The following is a 20,799-nucleotide window of genomic DNA, read 5'->3' as shown; positions in this document are numbered from 1 at the left end:
ATATCCCCTTTCTCGCATCCCACTTCTCTCACTATATTTCTAATGCTGTGTTCTCCCTCTTTTGGATTCCCTTGCCAGGTAGTTCCTAAAAAAGAATGTAGGGATGAAGGTGCCCCATCACTTATCACTAGTACCACTAAAGGTAACCACCATGATGTCAGCTGCCAATGACAAGAAATTTCTGACCAGGATTGCCAATATTACATTCAGATGGTGGTTGTGGCTTTCTCATGTGGGTTTGAGTACAAGCAAGCCAGGATGTATAACAAAGCATTCCAAGAGCAGTTCAGACTCAAGAGCCATTTTTTTCCCCTGTAACTATGAAGCTTGTATGAAATTATATTAAAATTAACGGAAATGTGGGGGTAAGAAAGTATAACACAGAATCTAGCTGTTAACTTATTCTAAAAATTGGCTTTTTCTTTGAGAGCACTACAGCCCCCAGTGTCCATATTGTTATGTTCAGAGAAAAGTTCTAAAAGCCAATCTCTGGGTAAACAGAGGGTCATAGAGATCTGGCATAGAGATACAGCAATACCAAGTCCATACCAACTGACAACCACTCATATACACTAGACCTGTTTTACATTAATGAATGTACATATCGACAGACAATGGGACCTTGTCACTTTAATTCTTTGTTTCACTCGCACTATAATATCTCTGTCTTCAGCCGCTTACAGTATTCCAACACAGTTCACAATAAGCTTAAACTTACTTTACAACAAGGCATATTGCTATCATCTGGATTTGACACTGAAAACAACCATTTCAGATTATGAGCACTTTAGGATTTCTTACAATTTTCTATGGTATTTTTAGATAAAAGTTATGAATTTACACCCCTGGGGCTACTGATACAGCCTACAATTATCCTTTTAACCATTTTAGCTCTTGTGCCTCAATTGTAAGTCTTCCCTTTTTGGTCTCTCCGTCCTCTGCATCTTAAAAATCCATACATCATTAATTACTCGCAGTTCCAAAAAGAAAACATTAACTCTATTTTTCCCCCATTGGTACTGGCTGATTCCAATTGTAGGTGATAATGAAGTCCTCTACTCAGAGTCCATTCTGTATCCTTGGTATTTTCAGTGTTTGTTCAACATGAAGGATCAGCTGAGGAAGGCCAGTAGGCATTAGCCAGGAGGGTTTTATACCTATATAACATATAACATATAACAACTACAGCATGGAAACAGGCCTGTCCGGCCCTACCAGTCCACGCCGACCATTCTCCCTGACCTAGTCTCATCTACCTGCACTCAGACCATAACCCTCTAATCCCCTCTTATCCATATACCTATCCAATTTACTCTTAAATAATAAAATCGAGCCAGCCTCCACCACTTCCACCGGAAGCCCATTCCATACAGCCACAACCCTCCGAGTAAAGTTCCCCCTCATGTTACCCCTAAACCTTTGTCCCTCAATTCTGAAGCTATGTCCTCTTGTTGGAATCTTCCCCACTCTCAAAGGGAAAAGCCTACCCACGTCAACTCTGTCCGTCCCTCTCAAAATTTTAAAAACCTCTATCAAGTCCCCCCTCAACCTTCTACGCTCCAAAGAATAAAGACCCAACCTGTTCAACCTCTCTCTGTAGCCTAAGTGCTGAAACCCAGGCAACATTCTAGTAAATCTCCTCTGTACCCTCTCCATTTTGTCGACATCCTTCCTATAATTTGGCGACCAGAACTGCACACCATACTCCAGATTCGGCCTCACCAATGCCCTGTACAATTTCAACATTACGTCCCAACTTCTATACTCGATGCTCTGATTTATAAAGGCAAGCATACCAAACGCCTTCTTCACCACCCTATCCACATGAGATTCCACCTTCAGGGAACAATGCACAGTTATTCCCAGATCCCTCTGTTCCACTGCATTCCTCAATTCCCTACCATTTACCCTGTACGTCCTATTTTGATTTGTCCTACCAAAATGCAGCACCTCACACTTATCAGCATTAAACTCCATCTGCCATCTTTCAGCCCACCCTTCCAAAAGGCCCAAGTCTCTCTGTAGACTTTGAAAATCTACCTCACTATCAACTACTCCACCTATCTTAGTATCATCTGCATATTTACTAATCAAACTAATGTTTGACTTGATGCCAAAATCACGACTTATGGCGTCAATACTGGAGACTTTCAAAGGTTTAACATAACTTCAAAGGACACAAGTGCTGGAGTAACTCAGGGGGACAGGCAGCATCTCTGGAGAACATGGATAGGCAACATAACCTCCCTGATTTTGTACGGAAATGCAAAAGTTATATAATTAGCAGTAAGAAATATTAAGGGATTTATCATTTTACTGGATTAAAAAGCCTTTCATTGCTGAAAAGTGGATTATTGAGCAATATATAGACTAATTTAAGAAAATTACAGGATCAAGACTATTCTCATGCAATTTCTAATTGGCAAAACATAAAGGGATTGGGAGTAATTTAATTCACAACAAAAGTGAAACAATTTCAACAATGGACTCGGATTTGGCAAGGAACATATGTCTGGAAGACAATGGGTGGAATGTCTACTCTGCCTACCAGATGAGGTCAGTGAAAGTCCCTAACAATTTATGTGGTTGGGATTCATTTACATTGAATAGGCTACAGCAGTTTTGACTGCAAATTACAATACTGCGTGAGCTTTGGCTGTTGGTTGCACGTCCTATTGTAGATGATGATACAACCACATGACAAACTCCCAGAAGACGCTGCCTTCTTATGTACAGGTTGTGGCAATCCCAAGCATATCAGTAGATCTTCTTGGTTTTCCTGCAGCTACACTAGTTTGCCCGTTCTCTTTGCTTCACTACCATGGGGAAATTACCTGGGGGAAATATATATCCAGAAAAGCCTCCTTAGAGTTCAGATCATTATATAGTTACTCCACTCACCTTGAAAATAGTTAATTATCAACAAAACACAATGAGTACAAGAGAAGGAAAAGTGCATCATGGTCATGAATACCTAAGATTTAGGTGGGTGGACAATTTTATCATGCAAAAATTGAGGACAGGTGATGAGCAACTGGTAATAGCAATCCGTACTTTCAAAAATGGATTAAAGATCTCACCAGACATAGTGAGTGACAATGAAACTCCTGTTTCAAACTGCTATAAAGTCACTGCCCATCTCAGGTGGGAAAGCAGATTAACGAAATCAAGATCTGTGCATAAATAGGAATAAAAGGTCCCCAAAAACAAGTTAGCCAGTATGTTTCTTTCTTGAGGGGTTTTTGAGACTGAAGAAAAGTCTCAACCCAAAATGTCACACATTCCTTCTCTCCAGAGATGCTGCCTGTCCCACTGAGTTACTCCAGCATTTTGTGTCTATCTTGTTTCTTCCTTGACTTGGTCATACTACCACTATGTTTTTGATTTAAATAGAAAGCATAGCTTCATTATTTTTATTAGTCTTAGAAGGAGTATTGCTGAAATGAAGAGGCACATAGAATCAAAGAATCATGGAATCATAGAATTGTACACCACAGGAACAGACCGCTTCAGTCCACCTTGTTCATGCCAACCAATCTCACTTGCCTGCATTAGGCCCACATCTCTCTATGTCTTTCCTATTTAGGTATCTGTCCAAATGTCTTTTAAACATTGTAATTATATTTCCCTCTACCACCTCTTCAGGAAGTTTGTTCCAGATATTCACCACTCTCTGGTGATAAACTTGCCCATTCCCAAACCTCCTTTAAATTTCTTCCTTCTCACATTAAATTGTGCTCTCTAGTTCTAAACTCCACTGCCCAGGAATAAAAAATTCTGATCATCCAAATGATTCTCTTCTACGCTATTTCTATTGCTACCACATCTTTCCTGTTGTGTGTCAACGAGCACTACAATACTCCAATAATACAGTGATAGAGGAATATCTGGAAATGGCCAAAGTATAGTGAGGTTATATGAAGTCAATGGCTCAATAAAATTAACTTCCATGAACTATGAAAAGGATCCAGCATAATTATTTTTAATAAAGAATGGAGATCATATTACTAGACTTGTAATTGTGAGACCCCAACAATAATTCAGGAACATATGCCCACATTACATCAAGACAGTTGTAAATTGGAGTTGAGTGAGTGGGAATGCATCAGTAAAAAAGATCGGTATTAAAACTACCTTGGTGCTATCAGATTGCTTTAAAATCCATCTTTTTCACTAATGGCTTTCATGAAAGAAAATTTGTCATCCTTATGCAATCTTGCCTATCTCTAATTCCAGATTCACAGTCATATTATGAGCCTTAATGTCTTTCTGAAAGAACCCAATGGACCATATGAAACCACTTGAAGGTAAGACAATGTTACAGATTAGATAGAACTGGCAAGTCACCCAAATATAACAAGGTGCTTAGGTTATTTAATGCAATGCTGGAGGTCCCGGTAGCGAAGGCACAATGACTGGTCCCTGGAGAAGTTGCAGAAAGAAAGTTACTATCTCGTCCTCCTGCAGGAGCTGGTCATACTCCCTCTGAGAGCATAAATTAGCAATTAGAATAAATTGCACCCTTTTTTAAAGGTACAAATCGCACCATAAGCAAATTTCCAAAAGGGGCAATTTCCAGTGGAAATGGACCTACACTTCAAGGAACTATTCACTTCAGCACAAGAGTCGAGTCATGAGTCTTTAGTTTTCGTATGTACCAAAACGGAACAATGAAATTCTTCCTAAGATAGACACAAAATGCCGGAGTAACTCAGCGGGACAGGCAGCATCTCTGAAGAGAAGGAATGGGTGACGCTTCGGGTCGAGACCGAAGAAGGGTCTCAACCCGAAACGTCACCCATTCCTTCTCCCCAAAGATGCTGCCTGTCCTGCTGAGTTACTCCAGCATTTTGTGTCTATCTTAGGAAGAATTTTAATGTTCCATTTTGGTACATATGAAAACTAAACACTCATGACTCGACTCTTGTGCTGAAGTGACTCCAGCATTTTGGGTCTATCTTCGGTTTAAACCAGCATCAGTGCCTCATACACAATGAAATTCTTCCTTGCAGCAGCACAACGGGTTTGTAAATGCAGTACTCAAAAGACAACATAATAAATAAAGAAAAACAAAAAAAGTTCAAGAAGTAAACAGAACCGACTGTTGTGCAAAACAAAACAAAGCCCTAAGTTCCCAGAGCAACTAAGACCGTTCGTAGTTTAGTTGGAGTTTGCATTGTTCAATAGCCTGATAGTTTTTGGGAAGAAGATGTTCCTGAACCTGGATGTTACAGTTTTCAGACTCCTAAATCCACATAACTTTCAGTACACCAAAAAACAAACTGTGCAGCATGTTAGCTAGGAGATGGGAATTAAAGAGTCATGACTGTAACATTATTGCATTGGTATCTGCAAGTGTCTGCCCACATTTTCAGGGCCTTGTTCCTTCATGTTGACTCTCACAGCGCTTACTACAGACTTTCCCCAATCATGCACAGTTGCCACCCATGCACTATATAATAGACAATAGACAATAGGTGCAGGAGGAGGCCATTCGGCCCTTCAAGCCAGCACCGCCATTCAATGTGATCATGGCTGATCATTCTCAATCAGTACCCCATTCCTGCCTTCTCCCCATACCCCCTGACTCCGCTATCCTTACGAGCTCTATCCAGCTCTCTCTTGAATGCATTCAGAGAATTGGCCTCCACTGCCTTCTGAGGCAGAGAATTCCACAGATTCACAACTCTCTGACTGAAAAAGTTTTTCCTCATCTCAGTTCTAAATGGCCTACCCCTTTATTCTTAAACTGTGGACCCTTGTTCTGGACTCCCCCAACATTGGGAACATGTTTCCTGCCTCTAACGTGTCCAACCCCCTAATAATCTTATACGTTTCGATAAGATCTCCTTTCATCCTTCTAAATTCCAGTGTATACAAGCCTAGTCGCTCCAGTCTTTCAACATATGATGGTCCCGCCATTCCGGGAATTAACCTAGTAAACCTACGCTGCACGCCTACGCTGTGCCTCAGTCGCTCAGAGCCACTTATGACAAAAGGACTCAGTCCCCTGAGAATGATCATAGGGCAGTGGGAGAATGATGTCAAGGTCATGTATACTGAGGACATTTTCACATTACTTATTACTGCATTCACTAATCTTCATGGCAGCCGTTCATATGGCTACTATGGCAAGATGTTATTAATGCTTCAACTCACTTCCTACGATTCCCAACAGTAAAAACACAGCAATTGCAACCTCTACCAGCGCTCCCCTTATGAATCGTATATATCACATTTTTATGAAGCAATCAGGGTGAAAATCATTTTTATAATTTCTTAAAGACACATTTTTCGATTTTGCCTTTTTTTGGCAGGAGTCTCCTGGTTGAATATATTATTCAACACAGCATTTATTTTATATTTTGAATAAAGCTGAAATCCAGTTTCTGGGTACGTATGTTCCTGACATTTCTCATCCACTCCAAAAGCATGCCTCATGGCCAGTCACTTCCTTTCATCTGGTGACTCTTAAAAAGAGAATAATTAATACCAGAATACGTCCTCAGTAAGTTTCTGGAATAAACGCAGCAGTGGCATTGGCAAGGTGTCCAGTTCTGTTAAAAGATTGCTTGAAATTTTACCTCTATTCCACTTTCTGTAGATGCTGCCTGACCCGCTGAGTGTTTCCAGAAAGATCTGTGTTTTATTCTTGTTGCAGAAAGCTTTCCACTTACGTATTGTTAAAATTTGCATGTGCAGTGTTCGTTCCCAAACTGCTTGCTACAGTAAGGAAAAGAGAGTGCAATGCAAAATGAATTCTTGCAGGTATTTTAAGTGGGAACTGACTGTTTAATGAGCCTCCATGTAGTTATGCCTGGCACTGGCATTAATTTCTTTACACGATGGTGCTTTGCACTAAATGTGGCCTAAACCGACCTCAAACGCCTTTTTTTATCCATTAGGAATTCAGCAATATCCAGCTCTCTGATGACTTTTTCCCCATCTCAAAAGAGGCCAAAGGGTGTACAAAAAGGGGCACAACGTTGTGTTGTCCAGAAAAATCTTGAGGTTAATAATATATTCCTTTATTTGTCCCGCACCGGGGAAATTTACATATAGTTATAGACAGGCATGCACAAGTTGGCCTTGCAGCAGTAAGGATGCAAGTGCATGTCCTGCAAAAAGTGACAAATTTACATGAAATTCCTTCTTATATTCGGACCAGCCACATCAATTCCTAACTATTTCCAAGATTATTTGATTTTGCTTTAGACGCCCAGCATTTCACCTCTGCTTCAAGATAGAAGAAAATGGCAGATAAAATCTTGAATGGTCAACAAATAATTCATAGGGAAGATCAATTGATATCAGATATACAAAATCGTTGCTTCTGTTCCATTCCCCAGTGCTGAAAATGAAAGCATAAAGGGAATGAACATTACACAAAGAATTAGTACTGAAAAAAAATAGGTGAAATTCAAAACTGAAAAAGCAGTAAATCCTATTTGGTGGCATTCTAGAAGTCTTGCTTATTATTCCAGCTTGACAGTGTCTATCACACAAGTATCACAAGATTATTTTCCCCATGATTATGAATAAAATCAAGAAAAAAACATGAATTATCCAACATAATTGTTTGTAATCAAAGGCTCTGGACAACAAGTTCTCTCTTCAGCCAAGTCCTAATGATGCTACCCTAGTTGCCTGGACAGAAGTTCAAATTTAGCAGCTTTTCCCAGACCTGTTCTTCGTTCTCCCTTGCTGATGTCAAGTTGTTATGAAGCATGCATTATATTCCATCATCTGTGGATACACTCCACTAAAATGGTCAACATATTTTGCTCTCTTGGGTCCACTGTCCCAGATAACTCACCCCAAGGACAAGGGGATGATTCGTGTTTACGTACTTAGAATTTTACTGTATGATAGTGAACTGTGAACAACACACAGCTGCCAAGAAGGACAACTCAATTTTTTGTACCTTGAATGACTGCAGAATATTCCTGACGCCTCATGTATGGCAAATATTCCCCCCATTCACCTATCCTTTCAGACAAAGATGCCAAACGATCTGATCCAAACATAGACCGTGTTAATTGAGGGATGTATACATGATTAAATATGGCTTCATCCCTGAGGATATTATATTGCTCGGTGGTCTAACCCAACGGGCAAGCAGGGCATCCAATGCTTTGTTTTTCGGATGTTAGTAAATGAGATTTTAAAAACCATTCAATATCAATTGTGACAATTGTTGTGAATTTGTGGAATTCTCTGCTTCAGAAGGCAGCGGAGGCCGATTCACTGGATGCATTTAAAAGAGAGTTAGATAGAGCTCTTAGGGCTAGCAGAATCAAAGGATATGGGGATAAGGCAGGGGTACTGATTGTGAATGATCACCCATGATCACATTGAATGGCGGTGCTGGCTCGAACGGCCGAATGGCCTACTCCTGCACCTATTTTCGATGTTTCTAAGCTGATGTTGATGACAGAAGCTAATGGTGACATTGGCTATGATTAGGAATGCATCACCATGACGATCAATGGTTTCAACAGGTCCATAGTTGACAACAGTTTTGCAAGTCAGGCCCAGAACTGTAGATCATCCAACATTAATAAATAAGGATATTTTCAGTTGTAACACACATGCCAAAATTATCTTTATAAAATCAGGCAACTTAGTCATCAACAGAAAGCTATGGCCTCACTAAAGATTGATAGCTGCACGTGTTATCTCACAGAGATGGAAAGATGCCAATGAGGCAACTAATAGTCATAAATCCAACTATGCATACAATATCCAATTTGAGTAGTATTTAACGATTGAACTTATGAAGAAAAATTCAAAATTTGTTGTTCCATAAACTAAATGGCACACATAAGAGAATAGTTGTCCATCCTGCATTTTCACACAATTTCTTTGATTTATGTAATTGGTTAGTTTTAATCCACCAACTGTATTATTATAAGTAGCAATGAGGCAGTGCAGCTGTGCCAATATACTAGTTTCATATAAAGAACTCTCAGTTTTACTCGTGCCAATCTGAAACAACATCAGTTAGACATCAGCCAACTCCATTCACGGACTTCCACTCCATGCTGGTCCAATTCAATGGCATAAAGCTAGGGACAAAAACTCAAGCCAAACACAAATTTGTGCTATTGGCAGAAAAAAGCAGAAATTACCCTAACCTTCTTTACAACTTCAATGGGCCTGTGAGTTGAAATATCAATGAAACAATTTATTTAATACTTCCATTACTTAATGCTTTTCAGTTGAACGATGCAACAACGATGTTCTGAGAATATTCATCTAAATCCCACTGAAGGTGGCCTGGTAAAAAAAAGATGAGAAATACCGAAAATCCACAAAAAAATACAAGCGTTAAAATTTCATAATGTATTTGATTTCTATTCAGGAATCCAAGAATTTATATGTTCGAAAATAAATTGTGAAGTAATTGTTTGGAACTTCCTAAATGTTTCCACCATAAGTAAACTATTAAGTGTACAACTTAAAGGAGGAACAAGCAATCTGCTAGAGAACTCAGCAGGTCGAGCAGCACCAGCGGGGTGGGACAGGGAGAAATTGCCAATATTTTGAGTGAAAACAGGGCTTTGCGCAATATGTTAACTATTCATTTACCCTCACAGATCCTGCTTGATTCACTGAGTTCCTCCAGCAAATTGTTTGTCGCTCGAGATGACAGCATCTGCAGTCTCTTGTGTAAACACAAACTAAAGGATTGGTGACTTATGTGTGTAACTGGGTTACGCACACAAGTACAAAATTCTTGAATCTCCTTGACCTTTTGTAATTGTCTATCAATATATCCGGTTAAAGACATCTCTACCCAACAGCCCCATCAGTAGGTGTACACACAAGTCACTGATTTACACTTGCCTTCAAATTAGGCAAAGATTTTCAAACTTCCAGCCAGGCAAAAAAATGATTTTCCTGGGGTTGTATAACAATTTTTTAACTTAAAATATTATAACTAACTGGAACCGGCACTGTGCTGGAAAATTGTATGTACAGAGTGGAATTTGATGGTCAGTATCAACATGGTGGGCCAAATTGCTCATTTCCATGCTGTACGACTTTATACCTCATGCGTTTCCAGTTTCTTTCTAGCATTACCAGTGCAAAATATCAAAGGCTAAAAGTTTCCCCATTTTAACTATTTAAACATCCAGAAATGATAGTTATAGTAACAATATTCCAGCATTCACAACTGAAGAAATATATGGTGCCAGTTTGCTTTCAATGGACTGTGATCATTTATATTAATATTTTCCCTATTTTTCATTCAATTACACGCCAATTAAATATGTAGTAAATTTCAGCTGAATGGGCACAGGAAGCAGGCATATTTTCAAATCCAACTTAATCATGGGGTCAATAGACAATAGACAATAGGTGCAGGAGTAGGCCATTCAGCCCTTCGAGCCAGCACCGCCATTCAATGCGATCATGGCTGATCACTCTCAATCAGTACCCCGTTCCTACCTTCTCCCCATACCCCCTCACTCTGCTATCCTTAAGAGCTCTATCCAGCTCTCTCTTGAAAGCATCCAACAAACTGGCCTCCACTGCCTTCTGAGGCAGAGAATTTGGTTGTACCAGGCCCTTCAGCCCCACTTGTCCATATCACCGTGTTGGCATTGTCCCATTAGCCTGCATTTGGCTGATGAGGAGGCTTTGGAAAGGGTGCAGAGGAGGTTTATCAGAATAATCAAATTGTTATACAGCCCCAGGAACAATTGTTATACAGCCCCAGGAAAAATGCCTGGATTAGAGTATTAGCTACCGGGAGAGATTGGATAGACTTGGACTGCTTTCCCTAGAACACCAGAGGTCTTGGGGAGACCTGATAAAAGTATTTAAAAATATATGAGAGGCACAGATAGTGAAAACAGTCAGAACGTATTTTCCAGAATGGAAATATCAAATACTAGAGGACGTGGCCTAAAGGTGAGAGGGGAAAAGTTTAAAGTAGATGTGATGGGTGTTTTTTACACAGAGGGTAGTAATTGCCTGGAAAGCACTGTCAGCAATGGTGGGTGATACAGATACGATAGTAGCAATTAAGAGACTTCTAGATAAGGGCATGGATATGTATGGAATGGAAGAATATGGATTAGGTGTAGGCAGATAAGGTTTGATGTAAGCATCATGTTGGGCACAGACATTGTAAGGCTTATTGCCCAATACCTCTTCAATTCTTATTGCCCAATACCTCTTCAATTAAGGCAGACTACTACATGCCTTCCTCCCCCACTGCTTCCTCTCTCTTTTTTCTCCATACCCTCCAAACTCTCCCCTGCGCCCTATATTTGCATCCATTTCTCTCCTCCCCATCCCCTTCCACCTCCATTTCTTCCCCAAGCTTCACAATTCGCAACTTTTCCATCCTTTTGTCTCACACCTTTTGTCTTTTCATTTCTGGTCTTTATCCAAACATCTACCTATCAAAAAAAGCCCTCGCCTGCATCAATCTGTCCCCTGCCAGGGTTTGGCCTGCACCTCCTCTCTTCCAGCTTTCTAACCCCCCCCCCCACACATACAATTTTTCCAGAGATGCTGTCAGACCCATTGAGTTACTCCAGCACTTTGTGTCGTTTTTTGTAAACCAGCATGTACAGTTCCATATTTCCACTTAAAGCCTTATTTGTGGGCTTAACTTGCATATTTACTTTCTGCTTTACATGACATTTCATCCTTCTGGACGCCACTAATTTAGAAATATTATTTTTTCTATTCTTCCCACCTCACTTTTCTCCATTTTATATTCCCTCTGCCATCTTTTGCCCATTCATTCAATTTCTTTTGTAGACTCTTTGAGTCCTCCTCGCAAGTCACTTTCCACCTACTTTTGCCACATCAGAAAGAATAAAAATTTGGTGAGGTCAAGCCAAAACAGAAAAAAGAAACAAAGGACAATTAAGATTTAATATATTGAATAAGATCACGGACAATATTACCAACAGTAATCACACAGTTTATTGCCAATTTGCCTTGGGGGAAAACATCAATATCATATTTGAACAGTGCAATCAGAAGATAGTAGAGCAATGCATATGCCCAAAGATAGACACAAAATGCTGGTATATTCAGCGGGCCAGGCAGCATCTCTGGAAAGAAGGAATGGGTGACGTTTCAGGTCAAGACACTTCTTCAGACTAATCAGGGGAAAGGGAAGCGAGATTGCATTAAACATTTTTTAAATTTTTTTTTGCATATCTTTCATTCATTTGTTCTATTTGTTCTCTCTACAACACTGTCTATATTTCTTGTTTCCCTTTCCCCTGACTAGTTTGAAGAAGGGTCTCGACCCGAAAGATCACCCATTCCTTCTCTCCAGAGATGCAGCCTGTCCCGCTGAGCTACTCCAGCATTTTGTGTATATCTTCGGTTTAAACCAGCATCTGAGGTTCCTTCCATTGCATACACCCAATACATTACAGGATTCGGTTATGAAACCTTTTGTCAAATTAAGACTGGTTACGTTTGGAGTAGAAGCAAAATGTTTGTTCGAGTTGTTAGTTTCCATAATCAACGTGATGTAATGGATATACCATTGACATGGCGGGCATTAGGAGTGTTTAGTTTAGTTTATTGTCGCCACGTGTCCCGAGGTACAGTTAAAAGCTTTTTTGTTGTGTGCTCACCACTCAGTGTAAACACTATTCATGCTTACCATCGAGCCAACCACAGTGTACAGATATATGATAAAGGGAATAATGTTTAATGCAAGATAAAGTCTAGTAAAGTCCAATTTGAGAGACGACATTGTTAGTATTCTGAAGGGACACCGCCGGTTGCATCTACGCTCAATAAATTGCTGCCTTGCAGCTTGGCAGTTTGCTGCAAGGCGACTCCTTCTTGATGGCATCATTGTGGAAGGGCTGCAGGAAGCTATCCAGATAACTAAATATTGCTTCGAGACATAAATTGTTGCTCAACCAGAACCCTTCTTGTATTACGACTCTTACATATTTCCAACGGTGATTAAGAGAGAAATGGTCAATCACACTTGGCCATCAACACCCATGAGTTTGCATTGAATAGACCAGGTACTAACTAAAGCACATCAAGCATTCCACCGTTAAAAATAAATGGGCAACCATGCATTTTCCAAAACTCAAGGAATTTATTTATTCATATAGCACATGGATAACTTGGCAAGGCTGGCGTTTATTGCCCATCCCAAATTGTCCCCTGAACTGAGCAGGGGGCAATTATGAGACAATCATATTGATAGATCTGGAATTACACATAGCAAAAAGCAGGTAAAGATAAAATAATTTCTCCCCTAAAGAGTATTAGTGAAACAGTGATTTTAGGCAATTCAGCAGGTTCAAGGTCACCATTGTTGATACTAGCATTTTATTAAAATTCCCAAATTACCGTGGTGGGATTTGAACTCTTGCCTTCAAATCAATAATGTAGACCTCTGGATAATAGTCTATTAACTCAACCACAATGCTACCTTATTATTATTAATAATATATTATTAATAATTATTATTATTATTATTATTACCTTACCCAGCTGAACAGGTTGAACACTAAACAAATTGATGATACTGAAATACAGTGCTTTTGTGTAATAATAAACATACCGATGTATAAGCAGGTTAGTATGTACATAATCTGTGAATAAACTACCAACAAAGTCAGATTAAAGTGCCTTTTTGTTACTGAATGTCAGACTCAAGAATAAACACATCATTCCCATATTTAACAAATCCTGTGGAATTTTTTGCCTTGCTCTGACTGTGCAAGGACAAGTCATCAGAGGAAAACTTACCTTAGCAGCCATAATCGTGACCTCAAAATACTTTTGAAGCCCTCAAATGAAATGTGGTAAAACAGTCCAGTATCTGTTCCTGGCATAATTTACTGGGCAGGTTAAGCATTTGTACCAGCATCAGCAGTTATTTTCTTACACTGATTTGTACCAGCATCTGCAGTTATTTTCTTACACTATCAGAACATAAATGTCTACTAGTATCCTGAAATGCCTCCAGTTCTCATGCGCGAACGTCCAAAGTGTAATTTGTACCTTCTTCAGCAAATCAGAAACAAGATTTGATTTTGATGAAATAAGACAAAAAAATGTCACATTTAGTTTTATGTTTACAACATGAGGCTTTCTACTCCAGGACTTCTGAAATGCTATCCTTTCATCCATAAATGTGGCTTTCCCTATTTCATTGCTTTTGGAGCCCCTACAAAATGTATTTCCTCCATCTCTGTGCTCAACCTCCATCCCACCCCATCTGCAACCCCCTTCCCCCCACCCCACCCGCAGGGTCTTAAATAGCCCTTCCATATGAGGCAGAGGTTCACCTACACCTCTTCCATCCTAGTCTACCGCATTCAGTACTCATGACATGGCATCTTCTACATTGGTGAAACCAAGCATAAACAATCCAACCATTTTGCAGATTAGCTGTGCTGTCCGCAATGGCTATGTCGTGCTTACAGCTGCATGTCCCTTTAAATCTCTTTCCCACTCCCACACAGACCTGTCTGTCCTTGGCCTTCCCCGTTGCCACAGAGAGACCATAACACAGTGGAGGAAGTGGAGGAATAACAACCTGTATAGCACTTGGGTAGTTCATAAACAAATGATATTAACATTGTATTTTCCATTTTCAGGTAATCCCCATCCTCAGTGTTTTCCCCATCCTCAGTGTTTTCCTACCACACACAGTCAAATCTCCACCTTCTCCCTTTGTTCATTTTTCACGTCCACTCGTCCCTGCACCTGCCTCCATCTGCCCATCTTCCCCTACAACCTGGCTCCAACCGTCACCTGCCACCCTTTATCCTGCCCACACCCACCTCCCTTCTCCATCTGCTATATACTGGCAATGGTTCCACTTCCGTCCTTTTGCCTCCAGTGATACTGCTTGACCGTCTGAGTCTTTTTTTAGGCCGGAAACTAGCATCTGCAGTCTCTTTTGTCTTCATTTTGTAGTTCTGTTTTGAAAACACTAAATATTTTTGAAAGCTCTGGTTTGAACCAACAAAACAATTAAGCATTAAGCAAAAGTATTTTGTATAACTTTTCTAATCACTTTTCCTAATCAAATCATAATGTGGGAAGGGGAGGGGGGGGTTACCTTACCTCACAATAAGACAACATTGTTTTCAAGTAAGTGAAGGGAGTAAAGATAAACATCTTATGAAGTACTGCCTCACCTCAGGCTCACTGAACTTGTTTGCAGGGTATGGATTAGAATGAGAGCAAAACACAACACTAATCTTTTTGTTCGGCCGCTTTAGTGAGGCTTGTCATTATCCACGCATCAAAAATAACTGAACATTTACTCACGCATTACAATAAGGTTTCTTTTCGTATCCTTTGTACGTTTTCATATTTAGGGTCATTCTGCAGACCTCACAGTGGAAACATGCCCTGTGCCAATACTGTAAAGAGAAACAGAAAAATCATCTTCTGCTTTGCATAATACTTGAGCCAACGTGAAAAAAAATCCCATGGAAAAATACGTTCATCATTCCATACATGTCATTCCTAAAAAACCCTTAACCCAATATGAAAGGATAAATAGCAGTATTGCAGGAAATAAAATGTATTTGCTCTACACCACGCACCTCAATACAATATATTCTGCGTCAAACAGTGGATCGTTGATTTGTAAAGGCAGAATGTTTAATACAAGCTCAAAAATAGCACCCAACATTCAGAACTGAGCCTTCAAGTATGTTGAATGTATATATTTTAAATGCACCCCTGAACCAGATCGCTCCAGGTACAACAACCTTCACTGACAGGTTGCTTAGTACCATCGGTCTGCAGTCAAATTCTTCGCACCATTCAGCAATGCGTCACATATCGAACAAGTACATTAGATCCATTCCGGAATGTCAGCCCTTGAGATCGACACTTTTCGCCCAGTTCAGAGACAGACAGACAGGCAGAGAGAGCCCCATTTTAAAGCTCTGACCAGTCAGACCTCAAACCCCCCCCCCTCGCAAACCAGCATCGCCTCGCATTTCCCCGCAAACCGCACACACACTCACTCATTCCCCGTTTTGTTTCCAATTTAACTCGGGAGACAAGTGATGAGCAAGGGGAGATGGAGCAACCTTCTTTGCACTTTGCGGTGAACATACAAAATCACATTACCTTATCCAAGCAGTTCACTTTTTCCGTGGGATAAACAATTTTCCCACACCGTGCACACTGTGGATTCATGACTCTGGAAGCTGAAGAGCGAAGATGCGCCACTCGCTCGCTCGCTCGCTCGCCCGTCTCCTGCACAGCTCCTACCTCTCACTTGCCTCTGCTTCTCTTGCAACTCCGCCCCCGGAGCGCGAGCGAGCGAGCGAGCGTGCGCGTGTCCGTGCCCTGCGCGTGCCCGCTCGCCACCCGGGAGCGCGCCGCTGTGGAAGGCCAGGCGCGTTCACGCACGGCGGCAATCATTGTAAGTGGGGTCTGAAGAAGGGTGTCGACCTGAAACGTCACCCGTTCCCTTCTCTCCAGAGTTTGCTGCCTGTCCCACCGAGTTATTCCAGCATGTTGTGTCTATCTTCGGGTCTAAACCAGCATCTGCAGTGCCTTAATATAAGAAAATAACTGCAGATGCTGGTACAAATCGATTTTGTGAATAAATCGATCTGCAGTGCCTTACTACACACATTGTGAATGGGTCGTATCACAAAATGCTGGAGTAACTCAGCGGGTCAGGCAGCATCTCCGGAGAGAAGGAATGGGTGACCCTTCTTCAGTCATCATTGTGAATTGGGAATGGACAATAAATGCAATGAAGCTGTGACACTTTCCTACATTAAAGAAAAGTTCCGTTGCCCTGGTTGACTTTGTACGTTAGAAATGAGCCCCTGTGCTTAATTTTTACTCTTTACCAACTTGTGTTGCTATTTCTAACGACCTATAAACCTATACAGTATTTACAGATTTCACCACTTCTCTATTTGTCTTTAATTTTTACTCCTCCTACCTGCAAGATCAATGTCACTTTTCATTACATTTCGCCTGTAAATTTCCTCCAACTGCAACCCTAAATGTTGACATGTTGACATGTTCCTTAGATTAGTCAAGAGTCAAGAGAGTTTTATTGTCATATAAGTCCCAGATAGAACTATGAAATTCTTGCAGCAGCATAATAGAATATGTAAATGAGAGAGAAAAAAGTCGAGTGTGTGTGTATATATACACATACACAAATAGACACATATATATAGATCATATATACACACATACTGTACGTACACAAAAAAAACCCAATAATATTGCAATAATAACAATAATAGTCAATGTAGTTCAGAGCTTATTTAAGGTTGTGTAGGAAAATAACTGCAGATGTTGGTACAAATCGAAGGTATCACAAAAAGCTGGAGTAACTCAGCGGGTCAGGTAGCATCTCAGGAGAGGAGGAATGGGTGACGTTTCTGGTTGAGACCCTTCTTCAGACTCAGACAGTTTCAGGCTTTAGGGGAAGGGGGAAGCGGGTGAGGTGGGGGAGTAGGGGGAGAGGTTGCTGCACCAATGCAGGAGAGGTTTGGGCTCAACGGGTCCACTTGGTCTAGTTTATACTAAGTTGGTAACAGGATCAAGGTGAATGTTGTTTTCAGACTGCAGAAAAGTGAATAGAGATGCAGCCAGGAATCGGCATTAAGGCCTATTGCTTTTACTTTAATGATCAAAACATCTCAGTGCAAGCCACACTTTCTAAATATGCAGATGATGCAAAATTTGATAGTACTGTGAAGGGAAGGGAAGATTGAAAAACTGGAGCAGGATATAAGATGGTCAGTTAGATTGGACAAAGGTGTGGCAGGTGAAATTTAATGATGCATTTTGGTAGGAAAAACGAGGAAAGACTATCTAGATTCTAGAATAAAGCATAGTGTTCTGAATTGGAGTTGAGGAGTAAGAGTTCTGGGGTATACTGCACATCAGTGAAAGTAGCAGAGCAGATTGGAAAGGCAAGCACAGTTCTGAGCTTTATCAAAAGAAGTTTCTCATATAAAAGCAGGGAAGTCTTGCTAAACCTTTTAAAAACGGGCCCAACCTCAGCTGGAGTATTGTGTTCAATTCTGGTTTCCTCATTACACAAAAAAATATAAAGTCCCTGGAGAAGGTCCAGAAGAAATGTACGTTCTTGGAATAATGTATTTATAAGTAATAAAATAATAGGTTACAAGGATATTTAGTGAGGTTGATATTGTTTTGTTTGGATAAAACGAAGGCTGAGGGGAGCTTTGATATAAATGTATAAAATGATAACGTCTTTGGATGGTGGATAGCTGGTCAAGAATGAGAGATGTTGGGAATAAAAAAGGGAAAGAGAATTAATACTGAGATGAGGAAAACCTTTTTATGCAGCATGTGATTGGAATTTGAACTGCACTCCTTGCTGATATGGTGGTGGCATGTTCTATTGTCACCAAGAGGGAAATGAATGATGAGGAAATATTCATGAGGCTCTGGAGAAGGGGCCAGAGTGTGGAGCAAATACGTTGCAATGGTACAGAGTTGGTGCAGTCACAAATTGCCTCCTCCTGTGCTGTAACCATTCAGTAATTTTGCCACACATTGAAAACAAAAAAATACTTGTAAGAATGGAACCAAGCTATTTGTCACAGAGTCATACACCACAGAAACAGTCCCACACCGTGCACACTGTGGATTCATGTCTCAGAAGCTGAAGAGCAAAGATAAGATAAAGATACGATACATTACGGTATACGACAGGGGCCGCACGGTGGCGCAGAGGTAGAGTTGCTGCTGCCTTACAGCGCCGGAGAGCCGGATTCGATCCTGACTACGGGTGCTGTCTGTACAAAGCTTGTACATTCTCCCCGTGACCAGCATGGGTTTTCTCTGAGATCTTCGGTTTCCTTCCATACTCCAAAGACGTACAGATTTGTAGGTTAATTGGCTTGGTATAAGTGTAAAATTGTCCCTAGTGTGTGTAGGATAGTGTTAATGTGCGAGAATCGCTGGTCGACGCGGACTTGGTGGGCTAAAGGGCCTGTTTCCGCATTGTATCTCTCAGCTAAATTAAACTAAACTTTATTTATCCCAGGAGGGAAATTGGCCTGCTAAAAGTCATAAAACACAAGATACATGAAACATGAAATTAAAGTGACGAGTGGAAAGGATTGGGGATATGCAAAGATTTGGGAGGGGAATCAGTCTACCCCACAACAGAAGGGGGAGGAATTGTACAGTTTGATAGCCACAGGGAAAAAGGATCTCCTCTGGCATTCTGTACTGCATGCAAAGATGCGCCACTCATATTGTCTGAAGAAGGGTCTCGACCCGAAACATCACCCATTCCTTCTCTCCAGAGATACTGCCTGTCCTGCTGAGTCACTCCAGCATTTTGTGTCTATCTTCAGTGTAAACCAGCATCTGCAGTTCCTTCCTACACATTTCATCTGCTTCACTGCAAAATCTCCTCAAAGCATGCCCATTTTGAAGATGTTCTCCTCCTCTCTTTGATGGAACCTGCAACATCATATCTCACTGCTCTCGCTTTGTGATTCCTCCTGCTCTCCGACTCTATGCCCATGTTTTAACCCAGACTCGCTATCACAATCAAATGTGTTTTCTTCGTGCTTGCCTGTGCCTTCATTTTCCAACTCGGGTTCCAAACCTCCCAGTTCGGACCCAATCCGAATTACAGTTACCGACAGTCGATCTGCCACTTTGACCAACAGTTCTCCTTCCGTGCCCTGCGTTCTACACTGGCTGCGTTACGCCGGCACCAGCAAGCCCCCGCTCTGACTCTCCCGCACCTCCGGGCCTCACTCACCCACACCTGCAACGGACCCCAACTTCATTTCAATCTTTGCCAGGTCCACGCCCTCAACAAACACTTCCTCCCCTACCTGGACTCCACTAAGGATCACAAGCTTGTCCGCCACCAGACCGGTCCCTCCACCGACACTCCTCGACTTGACCGCCCACAGGCCCGGGGTTCCACCGCTGGACCGTGCCGCCTGCCCGCCCACCACGAGGCCAAGACCCGCGACGCCATCACCGCCATGAGGGCCAGCACCAATATCCACCGCCTCTCCCACCCTCATCACCTTCCCAGCCAATCCCAGGCCAGGACCATCGAAACTGCTGCCGCCACCATATCGCACTGACTCCCACCGCCTCCCCGAGGCCACCGATGCTCTGGCCACTGACCTGTACCTTTGTTCCAGACCCCGCGGGCCTCCACCAGCGCATCCGCCGACCTCTGCCTCTCCACCGCCCACCAGTTTGCCAGAGCGGTCGCCTCACCTGAGTTCCAGGCTCAGCACCAGGCCCATGACCTCCATGATGCAGATTCCCACACCACGGCATCTGACTCTGCTAGGTCCTACTGCTACCCCCCCCCCCCCCCCCCCCTTCAACAGGGATCCTCAATATTGATTCCACTGAGTCTTCCCCTTCCCTCTCTTTTAACCAAGTTACCCCAACTACCCCCCACCCATGCACTACAACTGAGGGCCTCCCCCCTTCTCTGCACTCTCATCCCCCCACTAGACCTTGCTTCAACCTCTTTCCACACACCTGCCTCCCTCTGACCCCAACCCCCACCGTTGTCGTGTCTTCACCATCCCCCATGACCTCCCCCATTCCGATTTGGAACGGTCTGTCCTCAGCAGAGACCTCACCTTTGGTCCCCTCCTCCCCCACCCCAAAGTGCTCAGTCAGCCACTATGTAGAGCTTTTCTTCCGTCGCCTCTCCCTCTGTACCTTTTTCTATGGGAAGGACTCCTCACCCACCAGTGATGACACCTTCTCCCATCTTCACCGGTCCCCTTCCTCTTGGACTCACCAGGACGGCCTTCTACCCTC

General features: G+C 41.9%; 1 protein-coding gene across 2 annotated transcripts in view; it reads right to left on the bottom strand.

Moving 5' to 3' along the window:
- The window catches only part of nebl (nebulette), a 248,629-nt gene extending 232,331 nt beyond the window's left edge, over positions 1 to 16,298 (bottom strand). Inside the window, exons 1-2 of one of the 2 annotated variants that reach the window (XM_078416421.1) lie at positions 16,108 to 16,298; positions 15,292 to 15,386 (exon numbers count right to left, since the gene is read on the bottom strand). In XM_078416421.1, the coding sequence (XP_078272547.1) occupies positions 15,292 to 15,386; positions 16,108 to 16,176 (164 nt within the window). In that variant the 5' untranslated portion in view covers positions 16,177 to 16,298. The remainder of the gene's footprint in view (positions 1 to 15,291; positions 15,387 to 16,107) is intronic. The other variant, XM_078416429.1, reaches the window with a different exon arrangement.
- Between the last annotated feature and the right edge of the window lie 4,501 nt (positions 16,299 to 20,799).

Source organism: Rhinoraja longicauda, chromosome 2, assembly GCF_053455715.1.
Source record: "Rhinoraja longicauda isolate Sanriku21f chromosome 2, sRhiLon1.1, whole genome shotgun sequence".
Classification (NCBI taxonomy): domain Eukaryota; kingdom Metazoa; phylum Chordata; class Chondrichthyes; order Rajiformes; family Arhynchobatidae; genus Rhinoraja; species Rhinoraja longicauda.
The sequence above is the reverse complement of the archived record's forward strand: the minus strand, read 5'-3'. Positions and strand labels throughout refer to the sequence as shown.